Here is a 19,840-nt window from a genome sequence, read left to right on the forward strand (position 1 = left end):
ACGAGAATAGTTAATAGGGATAAGGGCCTGAAAAATGTCCCAACTTTGGTCGGATTTGTTGTTGCGATACTAAACTTTCATGAGGACCTATTACCTCTCNCCTACGTTAAGGGTTTGGTCTCCAAGATCGTCATCTTTAGATTGACAACAAAATTTTAAGACAATATCGTTATTTGGAAGCATATCGAGGATGTGAACCGTATATCTAGCGGTAAGGGGGAGAGAATTTGCGGTTTGAACGAGAATAGTTAATATGACTACTAGTGAAAGTATTATAACTTTGGCCATGGTGAAATTTTTATATATTTGTCTAGTGAATTAGTATATGTTTTGTACTAGTTTTTTTTTTACTTATATAGTTGGTATGTACCATGGTTAGATGATTGAGATGAAAATGTTTATTAAATATTTTTTGCTAATTTAAAATGTGGACTTTGAGATAGCACTATGAACAATTTAATTAGATAGGGATGCTTATTAAATAATTATTGCTAATTTAAAATGTGGACTATTTGAGATAATACTATAAGAAAATAGTTAGGATGACCATTAAAGGGATGTCAATGGTTGTAATAAAAAATATAATTATGAGCCTTGTAGGACTTTAACACATAATCTCAAGAAATTTTTCTAGCGCCTTAACCACTAGACTAAACATTTAACTTGCGTCAAGAGGTGTCAATACTTGTATATATATATTTATTAAACCAAAATTTGACCTCTATATACATGTAATTTTCTGACGAAGGGGTGTCGCTTGACATTCCTCAGCTAAGGGTGAGTCTGCCCCTGGTCACTAGTAATTGGGTTTAAAAAATATATTTAGCGGTAATTAAACTATTACTGTTAAATGTTAATGATTAATTGCCGTTAAATATTATCTTTAGTGTAGTGTAGAAATGTTTACTTAAATGATTTTTGCTAATTTACAATGAGGACTTTGAAATAGAGATGTTCATTAGCAAATAATTTTACCTAATTTTAAATGTGGACTTTCTTAATTAATATCTAATGCAAATATATTACGAATTGACGTTTTCCTTATCTATATTAAGTACACGTTTTGTAGGTGTTTATTGTGTCAATGAATATTATTTTTATTTTATTTCTAAAAAAGTGTGCATAAGTAAAATATTACTGATGAAAGATAAATGAAAAAAGATTTTTTTTAAAAATCCCTTTAGTATATGAAATTTATCATATTTGTTCCTTCATTTAATCGTAAGTGAAGGTTCGTGTTTAAGGTATTATGTGATAAGAATGTGTCATTAACACTTAAAGATAAGTTTTATAAAGTGATGGTTAAATGTATGTACATTGTTTTAGTAGGCAAAGAGTTGACCAGCCAAGAACCCACACGTTCAGAAGACGATGATGCGATCAAATGGATGTGGGTATACTAGGAGAGAAATGTCCTCCTACGGATGAGAAAACGAGGTTGAAATGATTTAGACATTTGAAGAAGAGATGTGCAAATGCACTAGTAAAAATGTGTGAATGGTTGATTATAGCATATTTAGGAGATGTAGAAGTAGGTTAAAGAAGAACTAGGATAAAACAGGGCAAAGTTAAAATAGACACATACACACGATATGACATATTTTTAGCTTACTGAGTACATGACAGTTACATTTGACACTAACACCTCACCTCAAGTTGATTAAAATATATTGACGTACGACTCAAGATTGATTATTGAGCTCCAAGTTAATTAGAACGGATGGACGTGCAACTCAAGATTGATTGTTCAACTCCGATGTTAAAAAGAAAAAAGAAGAGAAAAAGAGAGTACCAGAACATTTGAGTAGCGCGCTCTTTTACAACTAACTCCCTCCCCGGTAAAACCCAAACCCCGCGGGCCACCGCCTTCAGCCTTATAAAATCAACTTTTATCTTTGAGAAGTGATCAGCTCAAGATTCTTGATTTTCTGGACACCCTTTTACTGATTACTTCCAATGACAGAAACCAGAACCTGTGAATTTGATCATAACAACAACCCAAAGAAGAACACCAGGAGTACTGAAGAACTCAAAGATGGGTTTTCTGGGTTGCCCTATTCTGGGGTTGAAGATGGGTTATCTGGGTTACCCTGTTTTGGGGTTGAAGATGATAAAGGTGGAATCTTGGAAGATGGGTTTGCAGAAAAAGGGAAGAAGAAAAGGAGAATTTGTGAAATGGGTCAGTTGAGTGATCCATTAGTTGTTCTTGGGTCAGATATTATGTTGATGATTTTGAGCTGTCTTGACGCACGCAGCGTGGCACTGTGTCTCCTTGTATCTTGTGGGTGGAGGGGTATTGCTTCTTCTGATAAGATTTGGAGCTCCAAGGTTTGAACTTTCATCTAGTTGAATCGTCAAAGTTCAATTTTGGTAAATTAGGGTTCATTTCATGTCAATACTTTGTTACTACAATTGTGTCTGCTTCGTTTTATGCATTTATTACCGATATCGCTCCTCAGTTGCAAATATGTTATGCTTTACTACTTATTTATCAAAATTGGTATATAGAACTTTTGCTATGTTATAACACTCACAAATAATGCAATACTTTAGGGTGACAGTAATGGAAATGGCTAGTATGAAATTTCTTGGGCACTTACCTGCTGTGCTATTACTCCTGTAGCTTTCATGTACTCGATTATTGTATTGTTTGTTTAGTTACTGTTCCTTTTTTTTCAAAATGTTTTTTCATGCTTTTTGTAATATTTTGCTATAGTTTCTTCACCTCCGCTATTTTTTTTAACCTGCTTTGAAATGTTTTATTGGAAACAACTTCTCTACCTCCTAAGATAGGGGTAAGGTCTGCATACACTCTACACCCGCGACCTCAAGTGGGATTACACTGGGTATGTTATTGTTGTTGCTGTTGTTGGTTTAGGAGTAGCTAACTGCTAACAGTTACATTATTGTTGGGTCAATTTTTGCTTGCAGGTCCTCTATGAACATTTCTAGTTGGTTTGTTGGGAAGATGATAAATTGTTGAAGATCAATTGTCTCTTATGTTTCTTGCTCTTAATTGCTTTACCAGGTACTGGAACATATAATCTTCAGGGATTATTCTTAAATTGAATCTTCCTTTCCTATGAAGAACATTGGATCTTCTTCAATTTTACCGTCTCCCCTTAGAGACTATAAATTACGTAAAAAGCACATTGTCTTTGTGTATCTTCTTGCCCATTTGATCTGGAGTTTAGCCCTTTTAAGAATACACATTGCACGCTCTCTATGCTATGTTATCTTTAAAAAATCAACCACCTCAAAAGGAATTTTCATCCTTTACACATGCTTTAAAAAAGAGAAATTATCACGTAATAACTTATAAAAGTGGAGGTAACCGTACTCAAATAGAGATGTGATAGAAACTACATTTCAGGACTGTGAGGTTATTCCAGGAGTACCACTGACCACCCACCATAGGCTTAGTAGTCTTAGATGTAAAGCTTAATGACAGAATTGAAAGCAAATGACTTGCAAACAAACTGCTAATTAGGTGGTGGACTTAAAGAGTACTAACCAGTTAGCATTTCAAGGGAATCTATGGAAGAAGGGATCTTGGGACGTTGAGGAAAACTATGTCAATACACTCGACGACTCTAACCAATTGATTGTGGAATACGGCCTTCTGAAATCTTAGAAGATTAATGTCTATGAACCACGGTGTTGGGAGTTTGAACCCCTTCTCATCAACAACCCGCCTAAGAGAAGTACCTTTTCTCTGAAATTTGAAAATTTGGGTTGAGGAAGGGATTACCAATGTGGAAATCCCAGGTTTCAACCTCTACTATAACACTTGATGTGAGTCCATCTACTTCAGCCCTGATGGTAGGATTACCTTGTCGTCCTATAAGATTAATGGCTATGAACCATAGTGTGGAGTATGGCCTTCTGAAAGCTTAGAAAATTAACGGCTATGAGCAACCACGGTGTTGGGAGTTTGAACCCCTCCTCGCCAACAATCAGCCTAAAAGGAAAGTAAGATACTTTCTAGGGGTTGAAAAGTAGGTTGAGGTCTGGGATTAAAAACGTGGAAATCCAAGGTTTCAATCTTTAGTTATAACAGCACTTGTGGGTCCATCTACGTAAGTCATAGTGGTAGGACTACCATGGTGACTTATACTTGTGAGTTGGACAGGCTGCACTATGGAATAGTCAAGGTGCATGTGACCCGGACACCATTAATGAAGAAAATAAAGAGAAAAAAAATCGTAACTTGGGATACAATATGCTATACAATTGTAATACCTTTTTCTTGGAGTCATCAACAGTTCCATAAAGGTGTGAGTTTTGCTCAGTATTTGTTGTTCCCTTTGCTCACTATTTGTTGTCTCCTTTCACTACATGTTAATAATTCAGAGTTCATCCTTTGTAAAATGACATCGTCTGCCATCCTGCTCTAGCGAGTAAACAACAGTAAAAAGCTAAATATGAATAGATGAAGTCATGTGCACATTTATTTACAAGCAGATCAATCATCTTTCTTGGCATCTCTTTGTAGTGTGAAGAATTATGGCAAGGCAAAACACATTTACCTCGGATAGCAAAAGTCAATGATTTATCGAAGTGGGCGGTTTACTCACTGTCCATAATGGATGGTAAACGTGTGAGTATTGGAACTCTCTCCTTAGCACTTGCACATACAAAATCTGTTACCTTTTTCTTTTGATTTGTCTAACGTTACTTTTTCATATATTATATGTCTTAGAAGCGAATAAGAAAGGAGGATTTGTATGATCATGTGTGGGAGTTCCATTTCACCGAGGTATGAGCTGAAGTGCCTATTTCATATTTCTACTTTCCAAGTTTAACTTTGATTTACTTACCAATTTGAAGTCCATGAATAGGCATTATCCACCCATAGAAATCATGCATGGCTGCAGCGCGCACCAAATTGAGTAGGTAGAGTTTGTACGTGCTTGAGAACTCTGTCCGATTGAAGTTAAAACGTCCGAAATTTTTTGAGGGATCAGTCACTTTGTGTAGCTTTGCAAGTGGTTGGTAAGAATGCATAATATCTTGCCTTATTTCTTGTTCATTATGTTCAACCTTTTGTTCTTCCAAAAATTTACCGGTTTTATTGATGTCACTGGTCAGTTTCATAGAGCTTCTGCCAAATTGAAAACGGTTTGCTTGGTTCTGTCTCCTGTAAGTGCTATTTGAACCACCCTTGCTGCTGCCTTTGCATGTTATTTCTTCACAGTTTAATGCCTCTTGAATCAATAAATCTTTTATTGGAAACGAGAGAAAGGAAGAGAAGGTCATTGAATTTTTTTTTGGTTTGACAAGAGTGAAAAAAAGGAAATGAAGGAGAAAATATTTCCCTCTTTTCCTTTCCCTAGTTTCCGTCATAGGATAAAATAGATAAACATAATCGTTGTATAACTGCAACCTATATTACTTCTGTCGACGACTCCTTAGGCGGCTCCTGAGTATTGGCGAATGCTCGATCCCTACTGGAACGGAACAGGACGTCCCCTGCGCCGTTATTTCCTTCCAGATGGAAGTCAGACTGCAGAACCAGATGACAAGATATGGGGTGGTCATGAGTCTTGCTACTCCATAGTAACTAGCGTGCTTGCAGATGGGAAAATAAGAGCACACTATGTGAGGATAAACCGTTGGCCGCCGATGTATGTGACAAGGAAGGAAGATTGGAGCTGGGAGATCTCTAACAACTTCTGTACCTACAGGAGCATACCAGATGCTGATAAAAAAGATGGGACTGGACCTTTGTTTCTACTTCACTAAGCCTCTACTACTTTTGCAGTAGTAGTATCAATGTGCTTTGAAGCCAAACTATGGAAATGTTTGTTTTGTCTTTCGATGGAGTTTGTGTTTGTTTGAATAATTGTAAGGCTGTGAATGGAAAGACTACCAGGCCTTTTGTAAAGTACATTTTGTTGATACTAATAAGTCTTCCAAGTTTTAATTGTTGCTACTTTCTACAACTGTTCATGAGCTAGGGGCTTAGCTTAGCAGTGTTCATGAATTAATTCGACTGTGAATGTTTGCCTAATACTTTGTCCTAACGTCCATTTAGAAGTCACTTATTAAAGAAATGGTCTTTATGTGTTGGGTGATATTGCAATTATCCATAACCACATTTATTCATCGCCTTGAAATTGGGTATCTATAAAGAATATTAGGGAATTTAATCACCTCCATTGATCTTCCTGTTTTGTTTTGAGAAAAGACATTCCATCTTTCTGTGTTAGTTGAGGTTATTTGCCTCTGGCATGGCATAGGTTTACCATACAAACACCATGGGATTATGTAAATTAGTAATACGACAGTTTACTGTTAAGGAAAGTGATAATAATTAGGAAAACAATCTTTAGCATAACTCAATATTTGTCAGAAACATTCAACAATAACTTCGGCTAGATTTGGCTTCTCCTAGTGTTTGAGGCAACTGGAAAAGCCACTTCCATATTGTAATTGGATAAAACACTTTGAAAAGATAGATGATGATTGAAATATTGGAGACAAGGACGTCTATTCATTAAAACGATCTGAATCAACTATTAGAGAACATGAACTTGCATTGTCTCTTATAATCCCAACTCGTAATGCAGATAGGAGGGAGAATGCTAATAGCGTTAAAGCAAATCCTGTAACATCATCTTAAACATGTTGCACAGATTTTGCATATACAATTTTATTCCAATGAGGAAGAAATCCAAAGGAAAGTATGAACTCCACTGACATGAACCAGTTTTTCGTGCTGCATGTCCTGGAAGCTTTACCAGCATCTTACCAGACATCAGGACGAAGCTCTCCAGTTGCTGGTGGCATCCATTTCCCAGAGTTGTAAACACTTTCACCAACTTTCCAACCGGGAACATCCTTCATGATTCTCGCCTCTTCTTCAAGATACTTCTTCCACTCTTTAACAAATCTAAATAAGCAAAAAAAAAAAAAAGCAGTAGGATAAATTATAACGAGTTCAGACTACAATAAATAAACAGGAGCATGGAATGGAAACAAATTCAAGAAGGCTCACCTTTCATCTTCTTCAGCTTGAAGCATGGGCAAGATAGCCCTTCGGGCAGCATATTTTTCTTCCTTTATCACCCTACATAATGAAAATATTATCAGAACTTCTTCTAAAGAAGTTTGAGATTGACGGTGGTTTTGGGAACTATGGAGGTGTCAGCCAGTGCACATATTCCAAAACATAAGAAGGAAGTTTTAGGTATGTCCTCAGATCAACTTCTCCAAGCTCCTCCAAGAACCCCGATATCAGAGAACTCTGACTCCTAAGTTTTCAGAGCATGGATAACAAATGATGATCCAACATTGGTTAAAACACCATCAATGATGCATCTAGCCCTGATATTATGCTCAAGTGAAATGGACCTTGGGACTATTTCAAATCCAAAAGTTAGCTCATGAATTGAAAATACTCCACTACCACATAGAAAGACAAACAGCCCACACCCTCAAACAAATGTATGCGTCAGGTGAGAAGTGACCAAGACAATATATAGATATTAGAACACAGACCTCCAAACCATGTAAGCCTTAACACGGGCATGCTCCATTTGGAGCATAGATGAAATAACATGGCAGTTTAACACTAGGTAATTAAACACAAGGATAGGTTTGGCTCTAAATACCAAGTTGAATTATGTGACTACCTTATCTCAAAACTTAAAATTATTCGAGTGAAGACATCTTTATTTATTTATATTAGGTCTTCAATCCAAACAATTGATGACTAATGTAAATAAACAACATCCAGAGTCCCACAAGCAGTGGAACTTCATCCTTTTATGAGTTGATCATATGATAAATGCTTAAACATGAGTTTACATAAAGAGAAAAAGCTGGCAACACAAAATAGATTTTCAACCATGTAGAAGGAATGACATGCATGCTGATTTGAATCATTAACAATATCATAGGTGAATTGTTCATTGTGATTTCACTAATTACCAACATCCCTTTGTTGGAAATATCACAGATTATTATATGACACAGGATAAAGCCAATTCCATAGATCCAATTGATACTTCTGGCTAACCAGAGATGTGAATATCTTAGCTGATAATTATTTCTAAGAAGAATTCCCCCAGCTGGTTATTCTATGTTCATGTTTATGGAATATCTGAACTATATGTGATTTATCCAAATATAAAAAGAAAGAATGTGAATTCCAAATAAATTGTGTAGTTTAATCCCTCTCCATTTTGGCTTATTTTGGATCATGCCCCAGCCATCAAGTAAGCCTATATCAACTGCATTTTTTAGACAGTTGACAAAGCCATCAAAAAAGATCTGGAAAATGATTCCAGCAGTCATTTTTCAGGTTGTTTGGAATGAAAGAAACTACATGTGTTCTGATGGACTATCAACTGCAAAATTGATCATAGCTAAAAGCTAACTTTAACATGGGAAGTACGACACTATGCTATGAGATTATCTTTTGTATTTCAAGGAGATTAAGATCATTAATTTACTAATTGATTCTCACAGTATAGAAAGAAAAAGGGGGGAGCACATAAGAAGATTCACTAGTACTATAGTTATTGGTGACAATCACAACCCTCTACAGTAGAAGATTTGTAAACTGGTGACACCTATCCTCCCACCCCACCCCCACCCCCAAACCAAAAAATGCAGACAAATAAATTTTCAAGCCGATGAAAAAAAAACTGGCAGTTTCAGGAGTCTTGGTTTGCTAGCTATTCTGGGGACCTAATAATACTTTCATAATCACCGAGTTTCATAGACCTTGAGCACTGAGCTGTCTCTGTCTTTCACTCGAGGATGCCATAAAACCATGCTAGAAAAGAGTATACTTGCTTGGCTGTGACTCTAACCAATTCTAGCATCAAACTCTTTTCTAGGACTTATTTGGTCTATGCCTCTATGGCGGCTCTGTGTTTTGAGTCTTCACACCTTCCTTCTCTTAGTCTCTTCTACATGATCTGAGTTCGGATTCTATGAGTGAGAAAAACTTTCAGGTTGGACATGAGAATCAGTAAAGCTCTGGCTTTGGACATTGGATTCTTGATGACGACTTTCCTCACTTTCAAGCCATTGAATTTAAAGGCATTATCATCTCCACGAGATAAATCTTTATGGTGTAGCCAAATGAATTATAAGAAAGAGATAACTAATGAAGACAACTTCATTTTTTTTATTGTTAATGAAAACTTCTCTTAGGATTATACATTCCCAATATCTCCATCCAAAGGTCCAAGGGTTTGCAATAACTACACGATGACAGTTCACCAGATCATCAAGACAGTCACAATTGGCTAGATCTTAAAATAATATCCTGCACTATTTCTTCTTCTTTTTTCCTACGTCGGAGAAATGTCCTGTGGGATTCCATTCCGACTTTGGTTGGCCAACAGGTTTAAGACTCCAGGGACTATGCGTCCCCACCCATCTACAGTCTACCCTCCAACCAGCTTAAATATCCTGCTAACTAGAAACTCCATTATCTTTCACTCAATCTTAAATTCCATTTTCGAGGAAACCTATCATTCAAAAAGATGATTCATCAGATTTCTGACTACTCTAGGCAGTTTACCAAATATTCTTCTTCAGAAGATACACAACTCAAACAGGCCATAACATGAAAACTGACATACGCAATACCTTAAAGGATTTCCTATTAGCAGAGGAATCTTCATTAAAATTCATTCATATCTATAAGATCTACAGTCACTGCAAGCACCAGGACAATTGCTGGAGTCTGTCCCATAGAAAGGATGGAATACATTTAGTTTGATGATATATTATTGCTTACCAGATACAAATCTGTTAACTGGTGTTTCCATCTCAAGCAGCTTCAAAAGCACTGGAATATGTTAAGGGGATAATACATTCTATTGAACTTAACGAAAACAACTCAGAAGTTCGGATATCCAGAATGCCCCTTCCATTTGGAGCAAACTTTTCTATCTACTGTGAAAGGATCCTGATTTCGATGATTTTGGAAGTATGAGAAACAATCACAGCCAGCATGCCACATTGGGTACTAGCTTTTATTTCACAATCAGACAACCAGCAAAATAAACATTCTGGTTCTCCTCTAACTGAAGCAGTTCTGCTGCTGATGGGACGTCCATAGGTGCAAAGAAACAACTTCTTAAAGTAGCAAGCACTTGCTTCAAGTCAACAAATGACAAGATTGTCAATGGTGGACGCATATCTTAATAGAAAGTAATAAACCAAGACCAATTTGTACTAACACGTAAAAGTAACCTACTCAAGATATACTTTTTCACAGAGTCATCACATTTCTGCTGAAGTGTACACTCATCACCAGAGATCAACACCCTTGCTCAAGGACTGGTTTCAAGTCTACCACTTTCCATTCTTAAACTCAAAACTCGGGCGTATGCTCATCATGAATCACAACCTTACATCAGAATCAGAATCCACACGTTTTAAAAACCTTTTCTTCAATCTAATTCCACTTGCCAATTCAGATGAAGTGTCAAACTTCACCTACCTTCATCAAATTAACTAAAAGAAAAAGAGCAAGAAGCTCGAATTCTTAATCAGCTCAACTCAACCAAAGCACACAAATTCAGTAACATTTTAGGGTTTACCAGGAATCACAATTAGCTATCACCCACATCATCCCAAAAAAAACGGAACCAACTTTTTCAGAAACAACAAAAAATCAACACATACCCAGATCAAATCAAACCAAAATAAACACACCCAAATTAATTTTCTTCTCACAAACTAAAAAAACTCGATTCATACCTTCGCTTCTTATTTCCTACGCCGACTTGGTACATACCCCAAGAGAAAACACCAAAAGCAGTAAGGAAAATAGCCATAGCACTTGGACCAGTGTTAGGGATCCGGCGAGCGAATCGAACCGGTGCAAAACCGCCTGGTGGTGGACCGTCTTGCAATAAGGGCATGTCTTTCACGCTAGCCATTCCGGCTTTCTTCCTTATCATTGCCTCTGTCATTTTTCCTACAGTGTGATTTTCCCTCTGTGATGGAACACTGTGATTTTGAGCTGCTTTTGAGGGTTACAGTGATGGAGATTGAAAGGAACAATGGAGAAGAAAACTGCGATTTGGAAAATGGTTGAGAAGAAGAAGAACAGATGATGGCAGTATCGGGCCGGGTCGGGTCAGGATATTGACCAATGAGAATTTGACACGTAACTTGACCCTGATGGTGATATTGTGAAATTCCTAATAAATATGCTTATTTATTTTTTAAGTGTCAAAAACACATCGGTGTGGTTTGGTTGAGTGTACTAGTAAAAATAGTGTATACGTTAATTTTGTGTATTAATAATCTCTTATTTGGTACATTTTTTCATGTTATATATAACTAATGTCTGCATAGTTAGGGAGGCAATGGGGCGAGGGGTTTAAGGCTATGTGGGGCGTGGCGGTTTTAAGGTTGTGTGGGACAGGTTGATGTGAGATTTTTTAAATTAATGCGGAGCAAGGTAGATTGTGGGTATATGTAATTTATGTGGGTTTAAACTTAATTTTAACTTTTTATATGCTATAAGCACAACCCATCCCGTCCCGCCCTGTAGCGCCCCATTGTCATTCCTATGCATTGTTATACACTCTATTGCGAATTGAAGAATGTAGGCCAAACACATACACAGCCCCTCAAACTTGGCCCAATTTTTCATTTTGGCACTCCAACTTAGCCTTGTTCCATTTTAACCCTTGAACTCCATTTTTTCTGTTCCATTTTAACACAAAATACTATTTTTATGATTCTTTATTTTATATATATTCTTCAAATGCAACTTCTTATTTTAAATCGACACGTGTCAATTAATTTTAGTTAAAAAAATTAAAAATTAACAAAAAAATTAAAAAAATAGACGTGTACCTGTTAATTTTCATAAAAAAATTAAACATTTGCAAACGAATATAAAAATTTTCAAATAATAATATTATTTTTTGAGATTTCTCTGTATTTTTGCATGAAAATAAATTGACGAAAGTTCTTTGATTTTCTTTCTTAACATTCAATTAAATTAAATAACACTACTTATTTATTTTTTCTTATCATCTAGGTTATCTAAATTTAACGCAAATACTCACTTTTAATTTTTAATATAAATCAATACGAATAAAAAAACTCATCTTCAATACGAGTAAAAAAAGACTCTTGTTCATTGCTAATAACACTACTAAAAAATGTTACCAACACAATTTCGCCGGTTATTTTTCACACAAAAATACATAACACTCTTAAAAAGAAATTATTATTTTTTAAAAAGAATTATTTTTTGTTAATTTTTAATTTTTTTAACTAAAATTAACTGACACGTGTCGATTTAAAATAAGAAGTTGCATTTGAAGAATATATATAAAATAAAGAAATCATAAAAATAGTATTTCGTGTTAAAATGGAACAGAAAAAATGGAGTTCAAGGGTTAAAATGGAACAAGGCTAAGTTGGAGTGCCAAAATGAAAAATTGGGCCAAGTTTAAGGGGATGTGTATGTGTTTGGCCAAGAATGTATTACTAGTACCATGAATTTCTAGGTATTAGTAATGCAAAGAAATTTAATAATTTTTCCTCAAAGATACTTTTACATCTTTTTCACCATAATTGTGGAGGATCATTTTATAAATAAATATTTGTATATAATGCCTACTAATTTTAATGCATCAAACCAAACAATGCATAAGAAATAATATATGAATAACTACTACAAATATAACTAATACAAGCATTATTAATGTAAGCATTACTAATACACTCTATTGAGCAACACTTTTATACACTGTACCAACGAGCCCTACTATTTTTTTCTCTACCTGACCTATTATTATTTATGTATTCAAATAAGATTGTGATAGTTTGTAAGAAGAAAAAAACAATAAACCATTACATTTAAGGAAACAGAAAGCATTACATTCAAGAGAAATATATACAATTTTCAAAGCATAAAAAACAATAGGTAGTAACAATAATACTGAATAATAAATTACACGAATACGGTTAATACTATTTGCTAATTTGCTATAAAAGGGGACCAGGAATATTGCCTTTTAGAGGTATTGTAGAACTTAAAAATGCTACAACTGTGAAGTCAATAGTAAGATTATGCAATTTTCAAAGCATAAGAAATAATAGATAGTAATAATAACAATGAATAATAAACTATATGAATACGGCTAATACTATTTGCTAATTTGTTATAAAAGGGGACCAAAAATATTGTTTTCTAGAGGTATTATAAAACTTAAAAATACTTCAACTGTGAAGTCAATAGAGATAATATTAGCTTAATTTTCTAACTATAGAAAATGGATAATCTCAACATTAATTAACTATAAATAAAGTTAGATAAATTCACATAGTTAATAAATAAATTTGGATCTTTTTCCTTTTATTTTACCTTTATACAAGCACATTATATTTCTTTGCATAGGGAATGCTCCATAAACTTATTGCTCTAATCCACCAAAAGAGAAAGAAATAAATAATCAGGGCCACAAATATTTCGATCAATTAGTTTATATAATAAGTATAAAGTATATATTATACATATCTATTTAAAGATAGCGTATATTTACATCGCATCGAATAAATTAGTTGACTGAACGTCATGACATAGATAAAAGGGAACGAGTAGGCAAGCCTCTCATCTTCTACATATCTTTCTTGTCCAACATGATATGAATTATCGAACCTACATGCAGAAATAATAATGCTTTAAAAAAAGCGCGATTCATTAAGTGACGCTAACCGAATAGATAGAAATGTCTCAAGCAAAGATGAAAAAACTTAATTGACTGCAAGTTGAATAAGCTACAACCTTCTTTAGATCATTCAGTATTATTCCGGTGGTAGCCGCAAGAAATGTCATCATAGCTATAGCTCGGCAATAATAACAACAATCAAGTTGTAAGTGGATATTTAAATAAAAAAAAGCACCTTACTATCATGAAAACGTCAATAGTTATCGGCTTACCACATTCTCTTTTACCTCCGTTTTTTTCTTTATTGTAATTTTTGTTTTTTTTTCTTCTTTTCTCTTTTTAATTCTTATCAACTTTTCTTGAATTTATAAATTACCAACTTTTTGTGAACTTTATTTTAATTATCTTGAATATGATTATAGTAGTTTCATACTGTTATATTAATTAAACCCTTTCATAAAACCTTAAAACCCTAGAAGGTGCATCTTGGGATCTTCTAGGCCCTTCCTCACTAAATAAAATACCTTTGAAGCTTCTTCTTCATCCCCACTTCCCTCTTTGTTCTTCAAAACCCCTTCCATTTTCACTTTCAGCAGCATTTCTCCGTTTCAAAATGTATCGTTTTGCAGCAAATCTTGCTTCTAAAGCCAGGTAATTTGCATATTCTGTAACTTTGGTTTTTTTTTCTTCATTATTTTTGGTGTTGTGTGTGTTGGAAGAGTGAAAGATTTAATTTTGACAAATACCCATTTTCTTGTTTGTACAGTGTTGCAAGAACCAGTTCCCAAAAGGTGAGTTTTTTAATGTTTTTTTTTTTTTGTGTATAGATTATAGAAGTGGTATGTTTTGGATTGTTGTTTTAAATGCTTTTGTTGTAGATTGTTGGGAGGTTAAATTGGAGTAGAAACTATGCTGCAAAGGATATCAGATTTGGAGTTGAAGCTAGAGCTTTGATGCTTCAAGGTGTTGAGCAGCTTGCTGATGCTGTTAAAGTCACTATGGGTCCAAAGGTGAAATGCTTTATCAACCCCATTTGTGAATATATTCTGTTTTCTCTATTGTATGTGGCATTATTGCTATTTGGGGTTGAGTAGTTTATTACATATGATGTTTTCTTATAGATAAGTATGGTTAATAATAACTTGTTACCTAGCGTTTTTGTTGAAGGCGCGCTTAAAGCCCATGAGGGAGGCTCAAAACACATTGAGCACTTCTCGTTGCTTAATGTGTGCTTTTGGTCGTCATCCATACTCTTGAAGATTTTTGTCGTTATCAGTCTCTAAGATAAACTTTTCCTTGTGAATGTGTGTTTCCTGAAAAGGCCACACTAAACAATTGATATTTCATTTTGTCGTTAAAGAATTTAATTTCTTTGTCCTTATTATAATTATTAATCTTAGACTAAACATGTATATTTGGATGTTTTCTCCATTTGCGCCTTTTGTCATTAAAGCCCACGCTCTATTTGTGCTTTGTGCTTTGCGCCTAAAGCCACAATGGACCTTAGAGTTTTTTGTGCTTTTCGCTTTTGATAATATTGTTACCTTGTTTCCAAATATGTAAAGTCCTTGTTTGTTGTCCACTTGTCCAAAAATTCAATTGTTTGAGCCTTGGAAGGGTTACTTGTTACTCAAGATTGTAGCAAAACTCATTACCCATGGAAAAAAACAAAAGATTGTAGTGAAACCCATGTTATGGATCTGAATTTTGGTGAAAGAATCTTGTTTTTAGCAAATTATAGACATCTATTTTCCAATTCGTGTATATTGTATATTATGTTGATCTGATGGGTTGTGATGGGGCTTTTCTCTTTCTTTTGACTTGTTCATTTGTTGGATCTAATGGTTCAAGTTCATACAAAAAATGCAAAATTATCACATACACGTGTGGTTAATCTTTTGGAAATTGATAACATGAATTCAGTTATGTAGACATGTAAATCGATTCCATCAAACATTAAATTATTGCCATTTTCAGATGCTCACATGCTTCTTATTGTGTTCTGGGAAGTACTTATTAGGATTAGGGGGATATGCAACTTAAATGACATTTAGAGGAACTCCTCTATTTAGGTCCCTACTAAGAGGAATTTGTTGTCCCAGATGAAAATTATGTCAAGCTGTCAATAAGCTTCTTTCTCTGGTTGGCCAAACTTCCAACATTTTGGGACAACTCGTTCTGTTGAAGCAAAAGTGAAATAGTTGCCTTTTTTTCTCATTGCTCCTTGCATCTGCTGTTTGAGCTTGGAGAACACTAAGGCAGCAATACTTTCTCTGCCAACATACTTGTTGGAGATGAGAATTATTCATTACCTCTGTGTCTCCTATGTTTCTGGTGGTAACAGATTCATCATCATTGGTGACAAATGATACTAGATGCTTATTTTGTAGGGGCGTAATGTGGTGATTGAACAAAGTTGGGGTGCACCCAAAGTAACAAAAGATGGCGTGACTGTTGCAAAAAGTATTGAATTCAAGGACAAGATACAAAATGTTGGTGCTAGCCTTGTAAAACAAGTCGCCAATGCAACGAATGATGTTGCTGGTGATGGTAAGTCTTTAGGCGTCCAGTATTGCCTCCAGTGCTGGAGTTTGATGTCTCTTTCTTTGTTGCACTGAATTTATGAATTTCCAGCCTAATATAATTGGGATTCTGTCTTTTCTCTGTTTTTTCAGGTACCACTTGTGCAACAGTCCTCACCCGAGCAATATTTGCTGAAGGATGCAAGTCAGTTGCAGCTGGTATGAATGCAATGGACCTTAGACGGGGTATTACCATGGCTGTAGATTCTGTTGTGACAAACCTGAAAAGCAGAGCACGGATGATCAGTACATCTGAGGAAATTGCACAGGTATCTTTGCCAGTTTTTAAATTTGCACATAAAAAATACTGCTTTTTTGGTACATACAATTCTCTCTCTTTTGCAGGCAACCTCCTCCCTCCCTAGAAGCCTCTAAGCCTGACCCCTCCCAACCAAACGCAAAAAAAAAAAAAGAGAAAGAAAACAAAATAAACAGTGAAAAGGAACTCATAGGGAAGCAGTACTAGTAGAAGGAGAAAAAGGCTGAAGTAAAAGATCTCCCGGGAAAGAAGATTTAATAATGCACTGAAGAGTTCTGTGTAACTTCTTCTTTGCTTAAATGATACACTTCTTCTTCCCATAAGATTTTGATATTGTAACTTTTGATAGGTTGGGACTATCTCTGCAAACGGAGAAAGAGTAATTGGCGACCTAATTGCAAGGGCAATGGAGAAAGTAGGCAAGGAGGGAGTCATCACTATTCAAGTAAGTAATCCTATTGTCTATCTATGTATGCAATCTCTGTATGCATCTTTTGGTCACTGTGGTCCTAACTATCTATATGAGCTTTAAAATGCGTGCCCTAAATTAGGAAGCTTCTGATTTCAATATGCTCTTGGGATGTGGCTGGAACTGAAGTAGACGATATCTTTGCCAAGTTTTACTAATTGATACCTGATGAATTTTAGTGGTTATATGGGAGAATTTGGGCTAGAAATCAAGCATATGGGATTTTGATAAATTATTTTGTTGCCCAGTTATGAAAAACATCTTTTCATGGTCCAATTTGTATCTATTTGTTATACACTTTGGCTAATTTGTGGGAGACTTGTTACTGTAATGATGTGTAGCTAACTCATTTCTACTATCACACAGGACGGGAAGACATTGCTCAATGAGTTGGATGTTGTTGAAGGGATGAAGTTGGATAGAGGTTACATATCACCATACTTCATCACAAATCAGAAGAATCAGAAATGTGTATGTTTTTGGCTTGCTAATCTTAGTTAAGCTCACACAAGTTTGCTCGCTGTGCCAACATTCTTTACATATTTTGCACCATTCTCTTGTTTAAAACTCACTATTCTCCTGATGTCTGGCAGGAACTGGATAACCCACTAATTCTGATTCATGAGAAAAAAATCTCAAGCGTTAATGCTGTTGTGAAAGCATTGGAGTTAGCTCTGAAGGTGATCCTCTTACTGAGATTATCAATTTGGTGTCTATGAGATTGATCATGTTGCTGTCTATCTTACTCTTGCAATCTTATTTCATCTATGCAGAGACAAAGGCCCCTCTTAATTGTGGCTGAAGATGTGGACAATGAAGCACTCGCCACTCTTATTTTGAACAAACTCCGTGCTGGAATCAAGGTATGCTGATCAGTGATCAGTATTTCCTGTTCTGTTGTTCGACTTCTCCTCAGTCTGGTGATTATGTATTGTCTGTAAATGTCTACAGGTTTGTGCCATCAAAGCACCAGGCTTTGGTGAAAACAGGAAAGCTTATTTGCAAGATCTTGCTATTTTAACTGGAGGCCAAGTGAGAACTGTTCTACTGTGCTCATGTATGAGATAGTTGATATTTGTCTTCATGATACCTAACCAACGTGTATTACTGCTTGTATGGTAGGTCATAACAGAAGAGCTTGGACTGAACATTGAAAATTTGGAGTTCGAGATGCTGGGAACAAGTAAAGAGGTATTCTTGCTGCGTGATTTGGCTGTCGTTGTTTCTTTTACTAAGTATGTTTTCTTTTGAATATATAAGTGCATGAGAAAATTGTGCATAATGTGATGCATGTTTGGTATTTCTAGTGAGTTATATGCTGGGTAGGGGGGATCGACTGTATCTATGTGTCTCCTACTGTTAAGTTTACTCATGCTTTCCTTTTCCTAGGCGACTATCTCTAAGGATGATACTGTCATTCTTGATGGTGCTGGTGAGAAGAAGTCCATAGAGGAACGATGTGAACTGGTTCGTCTTGCTTACTTTTTCACCAATATCGGTAAAAGCACTGTACTTCAGCATGGAGTTGAGCATATACTCGTGCACTTTGTATTTGCAGATTAGATCAACCATTGAACAGAGCACATCTGACTATGACAAGGAGAAGTTGCAGGAAAGACTAGCTAAGCTTTCAGGGGGTGTTGCTGTGTTAAAGGTATGCCTTTGTTTGCAACCTGTGTAAATTCAGTTCTAAAGAAGAATTCAAACTTTTCTATCAGAGGAAAGAAGTTGCAACTGTTAATTCGGACTCGTTATTATAATATGCCATCACAGTATGTGTACTAATTTTCAGATTGGAGGTGCCAGTGAAGCTGAGGTTGGTGAAAAGAAAGATAGAGTAACTGATGCTTTGAATGCCACAAAGGCTGCAGTGGAGGAAGGAATTGTTCCAGGTTAATATGTCTGTGAATTCGTAGCAAAATGGGAAGAGCCAATTAGTCGGAGATTATTGATCCTTTTGTCTTGCAGGTGGTGGTGTTGCTCTTCTTTATGCAGCAAGAGAATTGGATAATTTGACAACAGCCAACTTTGACCAGAAGATTGGTGTACAAATTATTCAGAATGCTCTGAAGGTTTGCTGTACTCCTTTTTAACCCTGCTAATTAGCTTCTTAGAAATAGAGTAATTTCACTCGAGGTATATCTTGTGTTGTGAATTACTTCTGACTTGGTTGAACTTGTGTTTGCAGACACCAGTACATACAATAGCCTCTAACGCAGGAGTAGAGGGTGCTGTCGTGGTTGGTAAACTGTTGGATCAGGACAACCTTGATCTTGGATATGATGCGGCCAAGGGTGAATATGTAGATATGATAAAGGCAGGGATTATCGATCCAGTGAAAGTGATTAGGACAGCTTTGGTTGATGCTGCCAGGTTAGCATATCACCCCCTTCCTATTTTCTTGTTCTTTCGTCGTTAAGACATTGGCCTCACATTCTTGCTAACTTCCCTTTTTGTGTTGTGTTCTATGCAGCGTCTCATCTCTCTTGACCACAACTGAAGCAGTTGTTGTCGAGCTTCCTAAGGATGAGAAGGAAACTCCTGCAATGGGTGGCGGTATGGGTGGTGGTATGGGTGGCATGGACTTCTAATTGAAAAGCCAAAAACAGTAATTGCAGCTGCTTGACACACATTTGTTTAGAACAAAGCAAAAAAAATAAATTTAGAGTTGTTTCCTATTTTGATGAATCTTTACGATAGAAAATGCGCCTATTGTATCAATAGCAAGAGAGACCATTGTGAACTCGTGTTTTTGTAGGTTCAAAATTTGTAGTCTTCATTTGAATACGCAGCATTTTGGTTAACAAAATATAGGTCCATTTCAGTGTTTGTTTTGGTGTCCTTTCTGGTTTTACTGTTATTTTGA

At 35.7% G+C, this 19,840-nt stretch overlaps 3 protein-coding genes across 4 annotated transcripts; 2 read left to right on the top strand and 1 right to left on the bottom strand.

The window, feature by feature from the left end:
- Positions 1-1,785: 1,785 nt before the first annotated feature.
- Positions 1,786-5,890, top strand: LOC125870887 (uncharacterized). 2 transcript variants are annotated; one of them, XM_049551435.1, is made up of 4 exons: positions 1,786-2,328; positions 4,496-4,600; positions 4,703-4,759; positions 5,416-5,890. In XM_049551435.1, the coding sequence occupies exons 1-4, from the start codon at positions 1,957-1,959 to the stop codon at positions 5,743-5,745; spliced, it is 864 nt and encodes a 287-aa protein (XP_049407392.1). In that variant the 5' UTR covers positions 1,786-1,956; the 3' UTR covers positions 5,746-5,890. The 2 variants fall into 2 exon arrangements, with proteins under 2 accessions (XP_049407392.1, XP_049407393.1); XM_049551436.1 differs by having other exon boundaries at positions 4,706-4,759.
- A 419-nt stretch (positions 5,891-6,309) lies between these two features.
- On the bottom strand, positions 6,310-11,043 carry LOC125870348 (NADH dehydrogenase [ubiquinone] 1 alpha subcomplex subunit 13-B). Its single transcript, XM_049550757.1, has 3 exons — positions 10,729-11,043; positions 7,001-7,072; positions 6,310-6,895 (listed from the first exon to the last, which is right to left on the bottom strand). Exons 1-3 carry the CDS (start codon positions 10,941-10,943, stop codon positions 6,751-6,753), a joined length of 432 nt encoding a protein of 143 aa, XP_049406714.1. The 5' UTR covers positions 10,944-11,043; the 3' UTR covers positions 6,310-6,750.
- Positions 11,044-14,112: 3,069 nt separating this feature from the next.
- Positions 14,113-19,803, top strand: LOC125870347 (chaperonin CPN60-2, mitochondrial-like). Its single transcript, XM_049550756.1, has 17 exons — positions 14,113-14,315; positions 14,431-14,455; positions 14,543-14,674; positions 16,055-16,214; positions 16,340-16,515; positions 16,855-16,950; positions 17,341-17,445; positions 17,568-17,654; positions 17,748-17,837; positions 17,926-18,006; positions 18,097-18,165; positions 18,364-18,441; positions 18,533-18,628; positions 18,767-18,866; positions 18,943-19,046; positions 19,163-19,347; positions 19,448-19,803. The coding sequence occupies exons 1-17, from the start codon at positions 14,278-14,280 to the stop codon at positions 19,563-19,565; spliced, it is 1,740 nt and encodes a 579-aa protein (XP_049406713.1). The 5' UTR covers positions 14,113-14,277; the 3' UTR covers positions 19,566-19,803.
- Positions 19,804-19,840: the final 37 nt, after the last annotated feature.

The sequence above is a fragment of the Solanum stenotomum genome, chromosome 7, assembly GCF_019186545.1.
Source record: "Solanum stenotomum isolate F172 chromosome 7, ASM1918654v1, whole genome shotgun sequence".
NCBI lineage: Eukaryota > Viridiplantae > Streptophyta > Magnoliopsida > Solanales > Solanaceae > Solanum > Solanum stenotomum.

Excerpts from the sequence above, each read along its gene's own strand:
- LOC125870887 (XM_049551435.1), top strand. The coding sequence starts at position 1,957 with ATGACAGAAACCAGAACCTGTGAATTTGATCATAACAACAACCCAAAG. Across the intron at positions 4,601-4,702 it reads CCATAATGGATGGTAAACGT|AAGCGAATAAGAAAGGAGGA; the intron begins GTGAGTATTGGA and ends TATATGTCTTAG. Across the intron at positions 4,760-5,415 it reads GGGAGTTCCATTTCACCGAG|GCGGCTCCTGAGTATTGGCG; the intron begins GTATGAGCTGAA and ends ACGACTCCTTAG.
- LOC125870348 (XM_049550757.1), bottom strand. The coding sequence starts at position 10,943 with ATGACAGAGGCAATGATAAGGAAGAAAGCCGGAATGGCTAGCGTGAAA. Across the intron at positions 7,073-10,728 it reads GTAGGAAATAAGAAGCGAAG|GGTGATAAAGGAAGAAAAAT; the intron begins GTATGAATCGAG and ends TTCATTATGTAG. Across the intron at positions 6,896-7,000 it reads CAAGCTGAAGAAGATGAAAG|ATTTGTTAAAGAGTGGAAGA; the intron begins GTGAGCCTTCTT and ends TTGCTTATTTAG.
- LOC125870347 (XM_049550756.1), top strand. The coding sequence starts at position 14,278 with ATGTATCGTTTTGCAGCAAATCTTGCTTCTAAAGCCAG. Across the intron at positions 16,215-16,339 it reads GAATGATGTTGCTGGTGATG|GTACCACTTGTGCAACAGTC; the intron begins GTAAGTCTTTAG and ends CTGTTTTTTCAG. Across the intron at positions 16,516-16,854 it reads CATCTGAGGAAATTGCACAG|GTTGGGACTATCTCTGCAAA; the intron begins GTATCTTTGCCA and ends AACTTTTGATAG.